This window comes from Peromyscus maniculatus, chromosome 2 (assembly GCF_049852395.1).
Source record: "Peromyscus maniculatus bairdii isolate BWxNUB_F1_BW_parent chromosome 2, HU_Pman_BW_mat_3.1, whole genome shotgun sequence".
Lineage (NCBI taxonomy): Eukaryota > Metazoa > Chordata > Mammalia > Rodentia > Cricetidae > Peromyscus > Peromyscus maniculatus.
In genome coordinates this window covers 169,664,304-169,680,917 of record NC_134853.1, presented here as the reverse complement: position 1 = coordinate 169,680,917, position 16,614 = coordinate 169,664,304, and the positions used below count along the sequence as shown (strand labels likewise).

Here is a 16,614-nt window from a genome sequence, read left to right as displayed (position 1 = left end):
TAACAATGAGAGCAACATTTGTTCACAATGTACAGAATTCTTCACAGCACACTACCCTTTCTGGGCTGCTGGCCTCCCACCTCTCTGTGGCCTTACCCCATTCACTTTTGTCATTTCCCAGCTCCTGGAAGGGTCTACACCTCTGTAAGCCTAGGACAGTGCTGAGTGGTCTGAACACATCTTCCGAAATGTTCCTTGAAGCATGAATTTTTCTTGCTGCTTCCTTGAAGGGGGTCGACAGCACAGGAAACTCCATCTGGTGATGGAGAGCTCTAGCCCTAGGCCAAGGGACCTTCAGTCACTCCTAAGGCCAGGAGTCCTAAGTCTGCATTCCTGCTTCTAGACCCAGGACTGTTACCATGAGCCAGGGAACTTTGGCAGGCTGCCACACTAATTGAGCAGGCTGTAATTTGCTCTGTCAGCCTGCAATCACATCTAGCCACAGGAGGTTTCTAGGAAGAGCTGGGAATCCACATGTGTCTTTTTTCCCTTTTTTTTTTTTTTTTTTTTTTTGAGATTTATTTTTATTCTTCATGTGTATGAGTGTTTTGCCTGCCTATACGTATGTGCACTGCATGTGTGCCTGGTATCTATGGAGATCAGAAAAGGTCACTAGATTCCCCTGGAACTGGAGTGATAGCCAACTGTTAACCAACATGTGGGTTCTGGGAACCAAACTCAGGTCTCCTGCAGGAGCAGCAAGTGTTCTTAACCACTGAGCCATCTCCCCAGCCCCCTCCATGTATGTCTTTAAGGACAGATGGCTAGACAGGGTTGGACATCTGCAGAAGGATCTGCCTCACTCCCCCACAGCTGTGAGGATGCAGGCAGTTGGAGCAGGATGAGTTAGGATGCAGCTCAAGAAGTCAGGTATCTGGGATACAGGTATCTGTGGGACCGTGCTCCTTCTGGACACTCCGAGGCACAGTCCTTCCTGCCTCTGCCAGCTCGTGGTAGCTCAGTCACCCTCACTGTTCCTTGGCATTTAGACGTGCCATCATGGTCTCTGTCTCTGTCTTCATGTTGTTTTTTTCCCTGTGTGTCTCCAAATCTCTCTCTGCAGAAAGACCACCAGTCATTGGCTCTGGGACCTGTGTAGATAGCTTTATGTCAACTTGACACAAGCTAAAGTCATCTGAGAGGAGGGAACCTCAATTAAGAAAATGCCTCCAGCTGGGCAGTAATAGTGCATACCTTTAATCCCAGCACTTGAGAGGCAGAGGCAGGCAGATCTCTGAGTTCGAGGCCAGCCTGGTCTGTGGAGTTTAGTTCCAGGACAGTCAGAGCTGCACAGAGAAACCCTGTCTCAGAAAATATAACAATGGAGGAAGGGAGAGAGGGAGGGAGGGAGAGAGGGAGGGAAGGAGGGAGGGAGGGAGGGAGGGAGGGAGGGAGGGAGGGAGGGAGGAAGGAAGGAAGGAAGGAAGGAAGGAAGGAAGGAAGGAAGGAAGGAAGGAAGGAAGGAAGGAAGGAAGGAAGGAAATGCTTCTATAAGATCGAGCTCTAGGCAAGCCTGTAAAGCATTTTCTTAGTGATCCATGGGGAAGAGCCCAGCTTCATGTGGGCAGTGCCATCCCTAGGCTGGTGGTCCTGGGTTCTATAAGAAAGCAGGCTGAGCAAGCCATGGGAAGCAACCCAGTAAGCAGCACCCCTCCATGGCCTCTGCTTCAGCTCCTGCCTCCAGGTTCTTGTCCTGTTTGAGTACCTGTCCTGACTTCCTTCAGTGATGAACAGTGATGTAGAAGATAAATAAACCCTTTCCTCCCCAACTTGCTTTTTGGTCATGGTGTTTTACCACAGCAATAGAAACCCTAAGACCCGGCCCATTCTAATCTGGTACCATCTAATCTTAACATGCTTCCATCTGCAGAGACCCTGTTTTCAAACGTAGGCAGCTTCACAGGTGCTCAGGATTTCAGTACATCAGCTTATCACTGAGGCCGAGTCAATACCTGAGGCTAGAGGACACCACTGAGCATCCTTCTATGTTGATGGCCACCTTGGGACTCAGCTAAGCTTAAACTTAAATATTAACATGAAAAGATAAACTTGGTGGGACCTCAAGCAAGCCACTTGGCCTCATCACATCCTAGCCGCCTTATTTGAAAGCAGAGTCACAACCTCATGGAGTTGTCCTAAGCATCCTGTAAGGCAGTAACGTAACCCTTACCCCAGGCCTGGCTCAAAAGGACCTTCTTGGCTTCGAGAACCTACACTGCCCAACAGCCCCCAAATCTTCCACTTGGAAATGCACCTCAACACCATATGGACAAGAAGCAGATGCCAAAGGAAGCGGGTAGAAAAACCAGGGGGCCTTTCTGGAGGAGCAGGGCCAGCGATGGGAACTGGGATGGAGACAACTGGCAAGCAGGAAATCCCACAGCTCAGAGCTGCCCGTGGCCTGTGTCCATGCTGGGCTGCCTCTCCTGGCAGGAGCCACCGCAGAGGAGCTGAGTGATCGTCTCAGGTCCCGGCAACCCTGACCTGTGCGGCCCCAGCTTCACTGCTCTGCCCTCCCCTGCAAGGCCACAGAGACAAGACCCCATCCGTGTCGAGTAACTACCTGAAAACCAGCTCACCATGAAGCAGTCCCCACCTTGGCCTGATCACAGGAATCCCGGCACAGATGCCAGGGGCTTGACTTCTCTTGCCCAGCTGCCCATTACCCCTGAGAGGCCCCTCTGATGGGGTGAGAGTCCCGCTCAGCACTGACACTGAGAATGTTGGCCTTTGAGCAGCCAGGCGCTGATGCTGAGGGTGAAAGAGCAGCGGTGTGTTGTCAGGGCCAGTGACTGAACGCAGGTGACTGAACGCAGGTGACTGAACGGAAGCAGCAGCGGAGAAGCTGACCCCGCCAGCGTCTCTCTGTCAGCGGGAGACCAGCAGCAACCTCAGGCCCTCGGTGTCCTCAGGAGCCCCAGAGACTTTGCTTGGCTGGTTGGTCTAATGTTAATTGACAGGCAGCTGGGCCTGTGACGCTGTGTCACAGCAGGAGCACCAAGGTGACCACCCCCTGGTGATTGATGTGTCGAGGTGACTGGGGACAAAGGCAGAGAATCATTTGGGCACGGCCACAGGGAGCAGAAGACCCAGAGGCTTTGGAGGAGGAGGACCTGGAAGGTGGGGTAACCACTCGATTTAGATGGACATCCCCCATACCGTGCAATTCACTTATTTAAAGTACAAATTGCTGGTTGTAATGACACACTCCTGTGATCCCAGCTACTGAGGCAGGAGGATTGCAAGTTCAAGGCCTGCCTAGACAGCTTAGGGAAACGTCGTCTCAAAATGTCATTGGGAAGAAAATGGTTAGGGTAGAGCCGATGTTAGGATGCCTCCATAGCTCCAAGAGGCTTTGGGTGTGATCCCCAGCACCCAGCACCAAGACGACTTCCCTTGCACCCTGGCAGCCGCTGTGCACCGGTGTGTTTTCCCTCTCCTTAGCATCTCATGCAAATGAGGTGGCAGGGTGTGACCTTTGCGATCTGCTTCTTCCCTGCGGCAGCAGCGTGGGGTTCCACCCCTGCCGTAGCGTGTGTCAGGACTTCTTTTCACAGCTGAACTGTTGTTGTTATTCCATCGTGGGGTAAACCATGTTGTGTGGCCGTTCGTTGGTGGGTGGACATTTGAGCTGTTGCCATCTTTTGACTATGGTGAAAAACACTGTTATGGACATTTATGTTCACCTTCTTATGGTTTCATGTGATTCGCCTTCTCTAGGAACGTACTTAGGAGTGGGTCCCCAGTTCTGCAGTGACTCTGCCTCTCTGGGCCTCACTCACTAGCCCAGCTATTTATGGCACCCCACGTGGTTAAGAGTGACTCTGGAGGGACAGTGAGGCCCCCCGCCCTTGTGAGATGCCCTGGTTAGCCAGCACAGAGAAATACGTAAGAAGAAAGGACAGGGGCTTCTGCTAGACCAGCATGTGTAGCTCAAAGCTCCTGCTTAGACACATCTCCAGCTGGAAAGGTGGCTCAGCAGTTATTAGTGCACACAGCTCTCACAGAAGACTGGAGTGTGATTCTCGACACCCACAGCAGGTGGCTCACAGCCACCTGTAACTCCAGCTCCGGGTGTCCCACACCCTCTTCTGGCCTCTGTGGGCACCTACACACACATGCACATACCCACATTCAGACACACGTGCATACACATAATTAAACCTAAAAATAAGTCATTTTAAAAACCTGCCTCCAGGAACCACCCCAGAGCCACTGATGGGTCTGGGGCTCAGGCTGTGCATTTCGAACAGGTTCTTCTGAGGTCCTGTTGGTGGCTGAGTGCAGTGCAGACTGCTCTGTGCCAACACAGCGATGCTCAAAGCTCTGAGGAATAAAGGGAGTGTGTTAAAAGATCCCATGAGTTATTAGCCAGAGTTGAGTTCCGTTTTTCTATTTGGTCTCAGACTTTTCGTGTCGAGGGGAGGCTGCAATGCTAAGATCTGCTCCTGCTCAATCCAAAGGAAGAGCGAGCCACCAGCAGGGAGACGAGTGTCTGCTCTGCCTTCTTGAAAGGCCAGGGCCGTCCTCCTCGAGCCCCAGGAGAAACTTAACCACCCTCCCCTGAACCCCGCTTCCACCCAGTGTGCTTGGAAAGGGCCCCAGCCGATCTGGAGCACAGGGCCTCAGGCCAGCTAACCCTGCTGCCTAAGTGGGCTGCTGGCAGGAGGAACTAGACCCGTCCTGGCTTCTGTAGGCGGCGCCTGTGTGACCTTCCAGGACATCCTTGGTAAAGGCACCAACCCTGTCCTCCCAGCTTGTGTGCCCAGGTCCAGGTCTCCCCTCAGGGACTGGGCCCTCCTTTGCATTAGGCCTGAGCTCACAGGGACCTGAGGCTCTGCTCGTCTGTGGAGGAAGCATGGGCATGGGGGGGGCACACTCTAGGGTCTGTGGTGACTCCCGCCACAGGAAGCCAGAGTTGCTGTGATGAGCTCTTCCGGGTGCATACTGCTTGTCCACCGTTTGCTTGCTTGTTGGTTTTGATCCTGAGCAGTTAACGAGGCTCAGACTTTGAGCACTTTGCCTGCTGAGCTTGACCTAGAACACGTCTTCAGATCTTTGTTCCCGAGGGTGGTCAAGTCTGAGAGGCTGCACAGTGAGCATAAGGTGTCGTTCGTCTCGGCCGTGCCCAAAGGCGGGGGCACAGTCTTGGAGGTGGCTCAGCCAGTAAAGGACCTGAGTTCAGGTTCGCAGATGCCACATACAAAGCTGGGCGTGGCAGCGTGTGCCCAGTGCTTGGGGAGGGGGGGTCAGAGACAAATGGACCCCTGAGACAAGCTAGCCAGCCAGCTTAGCCAAATCAGGTTCAGTGAGAGACCTTCCTTATGCTGAGGATGGGGATGGGAGGGTAGGGGCCTGGGTCACTCATTCATTCATTCATTCATTCATTCATTCATTCCAGAAGTACTTACAGGTGCCTGCTGTGAGATAGTATTAATCTGTGCTTCTTGGACCCTGTGTTTCTTTGACCCGCCTGCTTTCCTTGGTCATCATGTCAGAGTGGACACTTTCCCTTCCCTTTCCTGGTAACTTGGCCCTGAGCAGAGAGAGATGCACACGCGCGCACGCACACACACACACACACACACACACACACACACACACACCTGGCCCAGTGTTGCCTACCCTGGCTTGGGGCTGCAGGTCAGCCTGGAGCAGCCAGCGCCAGCCCCCAGGGACCAGCAGGGCAGGCGGCTGTGCATCCTGCGTCATGAATAATGACTCTCCAGCACTGCCTGCGCCTCTCGCTGGCCACTCACGGGCTCCGCAGGAGCCTCCGGCACCCCATGTATAGAGCCAGGAGCCAGGCAGGAGGACCAGGAGAAGCAGCTGCGCTCCCTGAGACCCCCTGAGCGGCCACCCCAGGAGCATGCAGTCACAGCAGCCCTGCTCGACCCCAGGCTACCACCCCAAGGCATACATCCAGCCACCCAGCGGCGAGGTCATGAGGAAGGGACTCCACTCCTGTTAGAAGAAGGCGGCTGTGCCCATCAGTCGTGAGTCGTTTGCAGACCAGCCCGGCAGTGTACTCTTGGAGACAGCCAGGGACGTGAAACAGCCAGAGCAGGGTGGTACAGGGAAAAGCCAGCTGGGGACGGGGGTGTGAGGAGAGAGTGGACATGGCTCCTCCCTGCTGGACCTCCAGCTCCCCCCTCGATCTTCGGCTCCTCTCAGATGAGGGCTTGTCTAGCATCATCTGGAAATTTGATGCCCTCCACTCGGCTGCACAGGCAGGTCCTCTGTTGCCCTCAGAAATCCTTTCTCTGAGAGAACTCCCCGCCACGTCTTCACCCTCTGGGATAAAGTCTCATCAGAGGCAGGGAAAGGCTCCTAAGGAGCAGGCGACTCCTGAATCCAGCAGGAGCAGAGCCCGGCTTCAACATGCAGGTATCCTTCGTGTGCTCGGAGCACAGCCTCAAGACCCGTGGCCCTGAAGATCGTCTGGGTCGCTCGGCAGCCAGCAGCCCCAGCCCGGGCACCCGTAGTCGTTTCCGTGCCGTGGCCATGGTAGCCCGGAGCCTGGGACAGCTGTCAGTGCAGAGCGCTCCAAACAGCAATGACACCAACGTGAAGCAGCCAGGGATGAAATATAGGTAGGCAGAGCAGTCAGTTCTGTGGGGCGGGGACTGGCCTTCTCACCTTCCTGAAAATGTCTCTATGGCACCCGGGGCAGCGTCTGCCAAGGGCCTCTTAGCACCTGGAAGACTTGCAAAAAAAGTAAGTTGAGACTTGGTCAACTCCAGGTCTCTTCTCCTTGGCCACAGAGGGGGGTGGTATATAGTCACTGGCTTTTCTCCCTGACTTTATCTCTTTTCTGGGCTCAGCTCCTATAGTAAATCACCTCATCAGACTTGACTGTCTGACCTCAGGACATCAGCCACGGCCCTCACCACTTCCTGCTTCCGCTATATCACAGGCCCCAGAAGATGCTGGGGTCCTTCTCGCTCCCGTTTAAGACTCAGAGCCCAAGGGTCTGAGCAACTGGGCACCTGAAGTGCGTGCTCTGAGGAAAGGGGGAGGGGGCCTCTCCACATGGAGTCTCCAGGGAAAGGGCTCTTCCCTGGGTTTGTGCAGGCTGAACAGGTCAGGGGAGCACTCTGGCACCCAGACAGCCTGTTGGGGAAGACCTCGTAAAGCTGGAATCGGAGCAGTTACTTCTGGTGCCTCAGACAGTCCAAGCGCAGGCGGTCCTCGCTGACTACAGGAGGGTCCTCTAAGTTCCTGGCTGGTGTCATGTTGAGTTTAAACCTCCCCAGGACCAGCTCCCAGAAGGTAGACGAGATGTAAAGGAGCCACATCCCTGAGGTCCCATCATGGTGAGCGCTGGCATGAGACTGGGGTCCTGCATCTACACTCAGACCCTGGCCTCCCCAGGTCCTGGGGTTGTTAGGCGTTCATCAACAAACATCTCGGCTAAAGAATTCTTTTTCTATCTTCTAAGCTTGGTGGGGACAATCAGAATGGAACTCTCTACAATCTCTGTGGTTTTGTATCTTTGTTTCGATAGCCATTAAAAGCTAGGACCAAATAGAAGTATGTATGTATGTATGTGTGTATGTGTCTGTATTCATGTCTGTGTATGCATATATGTGTGTATAGGTACGTGTTTATGTGTGTATTTGTTTGGATTCTTGTTACCTGATGTGACTTTGAAGCCAGTCTGAGTTTCGCCGGGACTTCACACGAGTGTAGCTGTTTCTGTACACGTAGAGCTCTAAGTGAAGGGAAAAGTGGATCTCAAAGAACCCAAGTGCTCCCGGTGATCATGTGTGCATAGTGTTCACATGCATGTCTCTGTGTGTATATGTGTATCCACGTGTGTCTGTGCATGTGTTCCTGTATGTCTGTGTGCATGTGTGTCCTTGTGTGTGTCTGCGTATGCATACATGTGCTGAAGACAGGGAGGGTAAGATACAGCAGTGAAAGGCTTTCATTCTGGGGACCTGGATTCAGTTCCAGCCCCAGCTCCTCTTAGATGCAGTGCCCATCTGTCTGACGGCAGAGCAGAGCCTTCCCCACGGCAGGACCTGGTCCTCTGTTCTTGGTGCTCTCTGGAGGGAGGGGACCATACCCCAGTAAATGATGTGCAGTTTCCTAGGGGCTGAAAGAACGGGTATCTAAAGCATGATCCACAAGTCCCTTTAAGGGGCTCCCTGCTAACATGCCTCATGGGCACCTGTCTCACAAGTGGCCACACAGTGACTGCCTCAGGGCCGCATCCCACATTGGTTAAGGCCGTGGGGACCAAGGATGGGCCTCATCCTGGTGCTCTGCCTCCCCTTCCCCACAGACACTCCGGGCATACTTGTCCACTGAAGCTTCACAGCCCACGGGGTGAAGGGAGACAGAGGTGCTCAGAACCAAGGACACAGTTCTTGCCTTGCTTGGGAAGGTAGGAGGAGCACTGAGGATCTGATCTTGGATGTGTACTGCTCATTTACAAATGGCACGAATATCATCGTCCCTCAGCTAACACTCCCTGGGACCCTGTTCTAGTCAGAAGATAAATAAAAGAAGGCCCAGGCCTGTCCTGGGGCATCCAGGGTCTAGCTGGTATCCCACACCCAGCACAGGGGGCCTAGCTGTCAGGACCAAGGTGCCACCGGAATCCCTGTTCCTCTCACTCCCTAGCCATAGTGAAGGTAGAGTGGTCTTTACCTCAGCCAGCCTCATCCTTCTCTCAGGTGGCTAAGGTGAAAGGCCCAGAACTCCTTTTAAAGACTCTGTTTCCTGGGGCCCGGCTGCTCAGGCCCTACCTGAAGCCTGAGGCACTTGGCAGGAGTTTGCTAGCCAAGGATTTGCATTGTCTCTGGCCAAGGTGATGTCTGAGAGACCTCAGGAGAGAGAGAAAGGCGTGGGGACTTTGACCAATTATTTCACAATGACATCAAGTTTTAATTAAAGAAAGGAATATGTAGGTTATTTTCCCGTTTAGGGTGACAGCGTGCTGACAGCCACCATGCAGTCCTGGCTCTGAGATGCTCTCTGCCCTCTCCGGCAGCCCTGAATATATAGCTTTCAGCCTCGAGGTGACTGTCCCCTCTTCTCTGGAGGCCTGGCAGCAGATGGCAGGACCGATACCATCATTTAACAAGGAACCAGTTGAGCAGGGTAATTACAGCATGGAGCAGTGCCCCAGTTTTGTTAAAGTATCCCTAAGGATAGTAGATGAGGACACCACCCAGAGCCACACTCCCTGGTCCCCACCCAGCACAGGGGAAGAGAGAGACCTTTGGGGAAGTCCATCGGCTTCTCGGCCACACTTGAGAGTGCATGCCTTCTCAATGCACGGCCCCGAACTGGCACAGGTGGGCCCAGCCTCCTGTTTTCAGTCTTCACCTGCTGCTTCTAAAGCTGCTCTTTCTCCCAGAACATGCAGTGTGTTCCAGCATGTAAGGACCTGGGTTCAAATCTCAGCTGCAGCACTATGGTGATAAAGGTTTTCAGGGGTGACAGGCGAAAACTTGGCTCTTGACCGGAAGTTACCGCCTGTGGTCACATATGAAGGTGTTCTTCAGAAGTGTGGCTCCAGGCTGCCTTCTGAACACCTGGCTTGATCCAGACCTGGTGCCCAGGAGGGTCCAGGGTTCTGCACACCCCCAGATGTTACAAGCAGGCCCCTAAGGATACCTGTGACTCTTCCTGGGAAGCAGCAGTCTCGATCCGCCTCTCAGGGTAGTCTGTGACCCGCCTCTCAGGGTGGTCTGTGACCCAGCAGCTGCTGTGCCGCTCACTTTTTGTCAGGGTGACACCGGACAGGGTCATCTGGAAGAAGGAGTCCCACCTGAGAAAATACTCCATCAGTTCAGCCTGTGGGCATTCCGTGGTGCATTCCTTGATTAACGGTTGGTGTGGGAGGACCCATCTCTCTGTGGGCAGTGCCACTCCTGGGAAGTAGTCCTGGATTGTTTAAGAAAGCAGACTAGGCAGGCCAGTAAGCAGCACTCCTCCGTGGCTTCTGCTTGAATCCCCACATCCAGGTTCCTGTTTTGGCTTCTCTCAATGGACTGTGACCAGGGATAAGTAACCCAAAAAACCCATCCTTTCCAGGTTGCTTTTGGTCACAGCTTTTATTAAAGCAACAGAAACTTAACTATGGCAGCTGTCAATCCTTTGGTCTCTGTGATCAGTGTGCCCTTTCTGGGCACTTCACTCACATTTCACTACAGTTACTTTTCTGTCCAGATCTGGCCCCTGCAGAATCCATATGTGATGTGACCCTGCCTTTCATGCTAGCTCCAGAAGCCCAGGTCTACAGGTTGTCTGGTGCTTACAGTACTAAGGGCACCGTTGGATGAATTCACTGATTTATAAGGGGGAAGCCCAGAAACATCATTTATCTCTTTAATGCAGAAATATTAATATCTATTCATTTTGGAGGTTTTGTTATTTTTGGTTTTTTGTTTGTTTTATTTTGTTTTGAGTTTTTGACACAGGATCTTGCTATTATGCAGCCCAGAATGGCCTCAAACTCTCTGAAATCTGCTGCTTCTAAAGCTGCTTTAGACTTCCAAATACTGGGACCTGGCTAGGCATAGTAGTACATGCCTTTAATCCCAGCACTTGGAAATCAGAGGTAGGCACATCTCTGAGAGTTTGAGGCCAGCTTATTGATTTCCAGGACAGCCAGAGATACATAATAGAGAAACCTCTATCTCAAAAAAAAAAAAAAAGTGCTGGGACCACAGGTGTGTACCACCATGCCTAGTTCATCAGAGCCTGTTTGATGTGTCTATTGATGGTTTTGTATAAAGACAAGGCTTCTCAAATGCCATGCACTCTGTCTTGGGCAGCTGCCTCTTTGGGAAACAAAATACATATAAGTCAATGTCCTGTGACCAGGCACCAGGCCTGTGAATTTTGTCATCCATTCTCACAGCGGCCAGCATCCTTGCTGGAAGTACCCTACTGGCTCTGGGGGTGGCTGGCCCTTGGGGAGCAAAGTGGCACGTGGAGCTGCAGGAGCCACGAGGGAAGTAGAGTCCAGCCTAGAAGGGTAAGGGCCCAGGGAGACTGTGGCACCCCGCCTCTTGTCAGTTTACCATCTGGGCAGGTCATGTCTGTGTCTCCCGCACACAGGCCAGGAGTGAGTGCTCATGGAGCACCGTGTGGGTAGCTTGAGCTGGCTGCCAAAGGGAACCACATTCCCCACTTCCCGGGATGAGCTCAGTATGTCTTCTGGATTGGGGAATCGTGAGACCCACCATAGAGCTGACAGGATGCTTAAGAGTCCCTGATGTACCGGCTCCTGGGGTGGGGGTCCAGGCTGGCCTGTACAAGGACAGACAGGTGGGCCAGTCTCCAACAGAAGTCTTTTACCCTCTACGGCCTCCTAAGAACATTAACGATGACCCGAAAGCCTATCTGTACACCAAGGTGTGTCCTACCATGTAGAAGCCTCAGTGGGTCGTGTGAAGTTATTTCATGGGCTGCCAGGCCTAGCTGTGACAGAGTGAGAACCACCCTGCTGGGGAATTGCAGTGACACCCAAGCCACCAGCCTCTGAGACATCCAAGGGCAAAGGCCAGCTTTGTGGCCCAGATGAAGCAGGACCAACTCCATGTCTCTGTTTGCAAAGCGGGGTCCAAACAACCCATAGTCGAGGTCACAAATGTGCCCTCTAGAAGGAACTTGGTGTTGGACCCTCTGGCCACACAGACCCGAATCAGTCGCCTCACAGCCTGTCCATCCAGGCAGCAGCCCTTGTCAGTGCTGTCCTCTGCCTCAGGCAGCTCTGCAACCCTCTGCAGGCCTGTGTGAGCCCAGTGTGGGCCTGAGGAACGACTGCCATGTCACCCCCACAGCAGGCCAGCAGTGGCCTCCCTCAGACAGTTCTCTGTGCCTTTCAGAAAGCATTTGTACTGGGTGGAAGCAGACAACAGGCTGGCACTGGTGATCAAGCCTGGCTGGTGGCATCCTGCCTGGGCCAAGGTCTGACTCAGTCTTTCTTTTTCAGGAACCTGGGCAAATCCGGCCTTCGGGTCTCCTGCCTGGGGCTTGGTAAGTACGGAACCCCTCATGAACAAGGATATGGGGGCAAGCCGGCCCCACCCTTAATAGAGAGCTACACTGAGAACCTATGATTCTGGGAGCTTAGGTTGCCATGGCAACCAGAGGCTGGGAAGAAAGAAGGGACAGAACCTTATCCTGGAAAGGCCAGGAGGACCCTGGGAGTCCTTTGCACACAGCCCTTCACCCCTGCCCAGAAGTCAGAGAAGCCCCTGACTCTCACTGGCCCAGGAAGCTTTCTCGCTGGCTTCTAAGCCTCACTTCAGAGAGACAGTCCCCAGGAAAGACCATTCAGTTTCGCCCTGTTCCTTTCGCCAGATGTGAGCTCAGTCCTCAGAACCCACTGTCTTCCATCTTCAAGACAAACACAGTTTTTACCCCTCCTGCCATAACACCCACCCACACCTAACCCTCGCCAACAGACAGAGCCGTCATCGCGAAGCACCCTCCTTCAGTTCTTTGGGACGGCGCCACACCCGCACTGGCCTCAGTCTCCCACTGTAGCCCACACTGAGCCCACACTCGGGGTAGTCCCGCCTTCGTCTTCCAGGTGCTTAGGTTACAGGTGTGAGCCTCCACAGCCTTCCTCAGCTTACCCAGCTCTCTGTCCCCCAGACAGGCTACTGTCACCATGTTTGGAGACTCCCCCTGGAGGCCAGGGGTTCACACACACAGGATGTGCTCAACCCAGAGCAGGGGTGGCATGTGGCTGTCCCTGACCCCATGCCCTACACTTCAAAGTCTGAGTACCCACAAGACCGTTCTGGCCACTGTCAGATGGTCTAACCTGAGCCTATGTCTCTCCTTCTAGGAACATGGGTGACCTTCGGGGGCCAGATCACCGATGAGGTAAGACAGGGAGCCCTCCGCCCCAAGGCACAGCGTTAAGTCCCCTGCATAAACCGGGGACTGTGTATGCTCATGGAGGCCACTGTGGCAGCCTCTTTCTCTTTGTTTGTTGAAGGTATCCTACCCCAGTGGCCAGGCAAGCCAGGCGGGTAGTGGCCCAGAAAGACGTTGTACCTGGTGGCACTAGTTAGCTGAGAACTCTGTCTCTCAGCTCCTGGGAATCTAGGATTCTCATGTAAACGCCACTGCTAACCCTGAGCATTCAAGGCCCGTGTTTTCCAAGTGACAAAGCTGGATAGGGATCTGAGCTGTGCCCTCTGAGAAAGCCACATGAGTGGCCCATCCGTATGTATCCGCTAACCTGTGCAGGCCATCGGCCCACTGTGTTCCTGACCGTATGGTCCTCTAACGACGGGGAACTGCTGTCTTCTGGGGCTCATCTGCTGCTGGGACACAAGGTGACACTAAGCCGGTCTGAGTGCTGCTGGTGTCACGGAGCCCGTCGGAAGGAAAGGGGTGCACTTCCGGACAGTGTGAGGTCAGAGAGGAGAGCTCTCAGCGTCTCTACCGTATCAGCTATTGTGTTTGCCCAGTGTGCTGCAGAAAGGCTGTGTTTAAAGATTCATAAGTGAGTCCATTTGAGACGCTGTTAGCTGTGACTGCTCAGTTTTTAGGGAAAACTTGGCTCCCACGGAGATTTAAATGCAGTGTGCGGTTTGGGTCTTTATTTTTATAGCAGTAGCTGGTCATTGGACCATTTGTCCTCCTCTCTGAGGCTTCTGGAGACTCAGGGTGAATCAGGAGCTTCTAAGGTGAAGCTCTGGTCCCCAGAGCTCAGAGTAGAAATTGGAGCCATGGGACATGTGTGGTTTGTCTCAAAAAAGTCATGTCTGACTCAGCCTCGTCTCCCTTTCAGGGCAGCGCTGATACAGTAGATGGAAGAACTGGGGGGGGGGGGTAAAGGGAGCGGACTGTCCTGACGCTAGCTACAGGGCGTGATGTCCTTGTGGACACTGAGGGTATTGATGAATGAATCTCAGGTGGCAGCTCCAGCTGGCTTTGCTCCCCACCATGTCTCAGTCATGGACAGGATAACAAGGATAAAGAAGTTGGGGGTCATACCTTGATGACATCCACCTGGAGGATCACAGGAATAATAGATGACAGAGTCCAGGGTCTGGAAGGATGTGGCATACAAAAACAACCTAGTGAAGGAACAAGAAGAATTTTTGTATCAGATCCCACAGTTTGTGTAATATATATATATATATATATATATATATATATATATATATATATATATATATATATGCCAAATGTTAGGGCCCCGGGCTGTGCCAGGTGAAGAGTATTCATCCTCTGGCTGTTTGGTAAGAGCCAGTCAGGAAGCCAAGGCTACCATGGGCTGCTTTCCACCCCACTTTGAGGACTTTTGGTTAAATATATGAAACATAAAATTTACCATGTTGGGGCTGGAGAGGTATCGCAGCCAGCGAAGTGTTTACCAGGACTCATAAGGGGGGGTGGGCAGTGTGTCCTTGAAATCCCAGCAGCAGACCTGGAGGATTTGCTTACTGGCCAGCCAGCCTAGTGGAGTCTGCAGGACAAATGAGCGACTCAAACGAGTCAGGGTGGACAGTTGGACAGCAGCCTAAAGAATGACACCCAAGGTTGACCTCTGTCACTGTGCATAAGCACATTCGTGCACACACAGAGACAAAGCGACCATTTAAGGGTGTAGCTCATTGGGTGTCCTCGTGTTGCCGTGAAAATGATAACTTCTATTTCCAAACAGAAACTCCATACCTTTAAGCGGCAACTCTCCCAGTCCCTGCTAGCCTCTAATCTACTTCCTGTGTCTGTGAGTCTGCAGTCTGTTTTTTGTGAGTAAAGTTTTATTGACACATAGATGGCCACACTCACTGGTTGACACATGTTTGGCTGCCTCTGACGCAGAGACAAAGCTGAGTACGTGACAGATGTACATGACAGATCATCTAGCCCAGGATGTCTGAGTCACTAAATATCTGTCCCAGTGGGAAAAGGTTTGATGGCCCCTGCGCTGTGACATCACAGCAGCCATCCACCATCATCTGTGGAGCAGCCGGGCAGCGAGGATGGTGGTGATGGCCGCACAGCCCTGTGCATGTGCCAGTACTGTTGAACTGGCGATGACTGCCACTGTCCTAGCGCTCAGGAGGCTGCAGCAGAAAGAGCCTGCATTTGAGGAACACTTGGACTGCATAGTGAGACCCTGGCTCAAAAAAGTTATCTTCTTTTGTTACATTTATGTGTGTTGAGTGTTTTGCCTGTATATATATACCACATGCGTGCAGTGCCTGAGGAGGCCAGAAGAGGGCGTCAGATCCCTAGAACTAGAGCTACTGATGTCTGTAAGCCGGTGTGTGGGTGCTGGGAACCAAACCTGGTCCTCTGCAAGAACCAGCGTTGTTAACCATTGAGCCGTCTCCACCCGCCTCCAAAAAAATGTTTTAGGGTTAGTATGATAGGTTTTTCCATATAGATTTTAGTAATTTAGTAAAGATTTCTTAGACAGTCTCATGCATTCCCAGCTGTCCTTGAACTTACTATGTAATCAAGAATGACCATGAATTTACCCTCCTGACTCCACCCCCTGAGTGCGGGGGTTAACAGCTATCACTCCTGTTTTTGTGTGTTGCTGGAAACTGAACCCAGGGCTTTAGGCATGCTGGGCCCGTACTCTACAAGCTGAGCCCATGCCAGCTCCAGTAAGTATGTATCAAATGTAAAGAAAAAGAGAGAAGGAATGAAGCTCTCCATGAACCACTTTAAACTGGTTTCCAGGAGGTACTGTGTGTGCTAGAGACCAAGTTCAGAGCGGCTGCAGCCTTCATTGTGTCAGGCAGACGGAACGGTACGGAAACATACGCCTGTCAAAAGGAAAAGGCCCCTGAAAGACAAAATTGCAAGCCAGGAGCCCTCTCCTCTCAGAAGCCCTCCAGGGAGGCCACATGGCCCCTAGCCAGTGGGATGCAGCATGCAGAGTCCCCCTGGGCATGGCTCAGGCTGGGTGGCGGGGTACATCCGGGAAAGGTCATGGCGGAAGCAATAGTGAACAAGCCACGCTTGCCCGTGCATTGGCATCGCAGGCGAACATGCCCAGCATGAGGAGAGTTCCTTCTGCGGCACCTGTAGGAAAAGGCTCAGCAGTTACCTCAGGCCCCCAGAGAGCAGTAGTAATCATGTATTTGACGTGCTCACACTCGAGCTGCCACAGAAGACGCAGCAAACCTCCCTGAGGTTGATCTCCAGAGCCCCACGGCCTCATCATCCTGGAGCTTCTGGTTCTCAGACCCCAGCAGCTGTGACTCAGTGTTTGATACCCAGGCTCTTCAGTATCTGCAGTGTTTGAAAACTGGGTTTTAGCGCTACCTGGATTTCTTGGATCCCCTGACAAATCAGGGAGTCTGGTAGCACCAAGCCCACCTTCCCATGAACACCACTTGGCATGGATCCGCTCCCAGCAGGGCTCTCCAGTCAGTATCACTCCCGGAGTCCCTCGGCATGCACGCATGCACACATGCACACACACTCTCACACACACCCCTCATTCCTGAAACCACTGGATACCAGAGAGCCAGGCAGGGGCTGGAATCACCCAGCCACTCTGAGCTGACTGGTGAGTGCCTGAGCAGCATTCGATAGGTGTGCCCCTCTGAGGACTGCAGTGTCCGGGCGCTACTCTCTGCTGTATTTTGGTGGGGGACATCGGTC

The 16,614-nt window shown here is 53.0% G+C and overlaps 1 protein-coding gene across 13 annotated transcripts in view; it reads left to right on the top strand.

Annotated features, from left to right (window-relative positions):
- The window catches only part of Kcnab2 (potassium voltage-gated channel subfamily A regulatory beta subunit 2), an 87,671-nt gene that overhangs the window by 53,012 nt on the left and 18,045 nt on the right, over positions 1-16,614 (top strand). For 11 of the 13 annotated variants that reach the window (XM_076565773.1, XM_076565769.1, XM_076565774.1 and 8 more), the window contains 2 exons: positions 11,957-12,000; positions 12,821-12,858. In XM_076565773.1, coding sequence (XP_076421888.1) covers positions 11,957-12,000; positions 12,821-12,858 — 82 coding nt within the window. Of the gene's footprint in view, positions 1-6,341; positions 6,594-9,744; positions 9,846-11,956; positions 12,001-12,820; positions 12,859-16,614 lie in introns of those variants that run through there. The other 2 variants (XM_042272385.2, XM_076565777.1) reach the window with 2 other exon arrangements.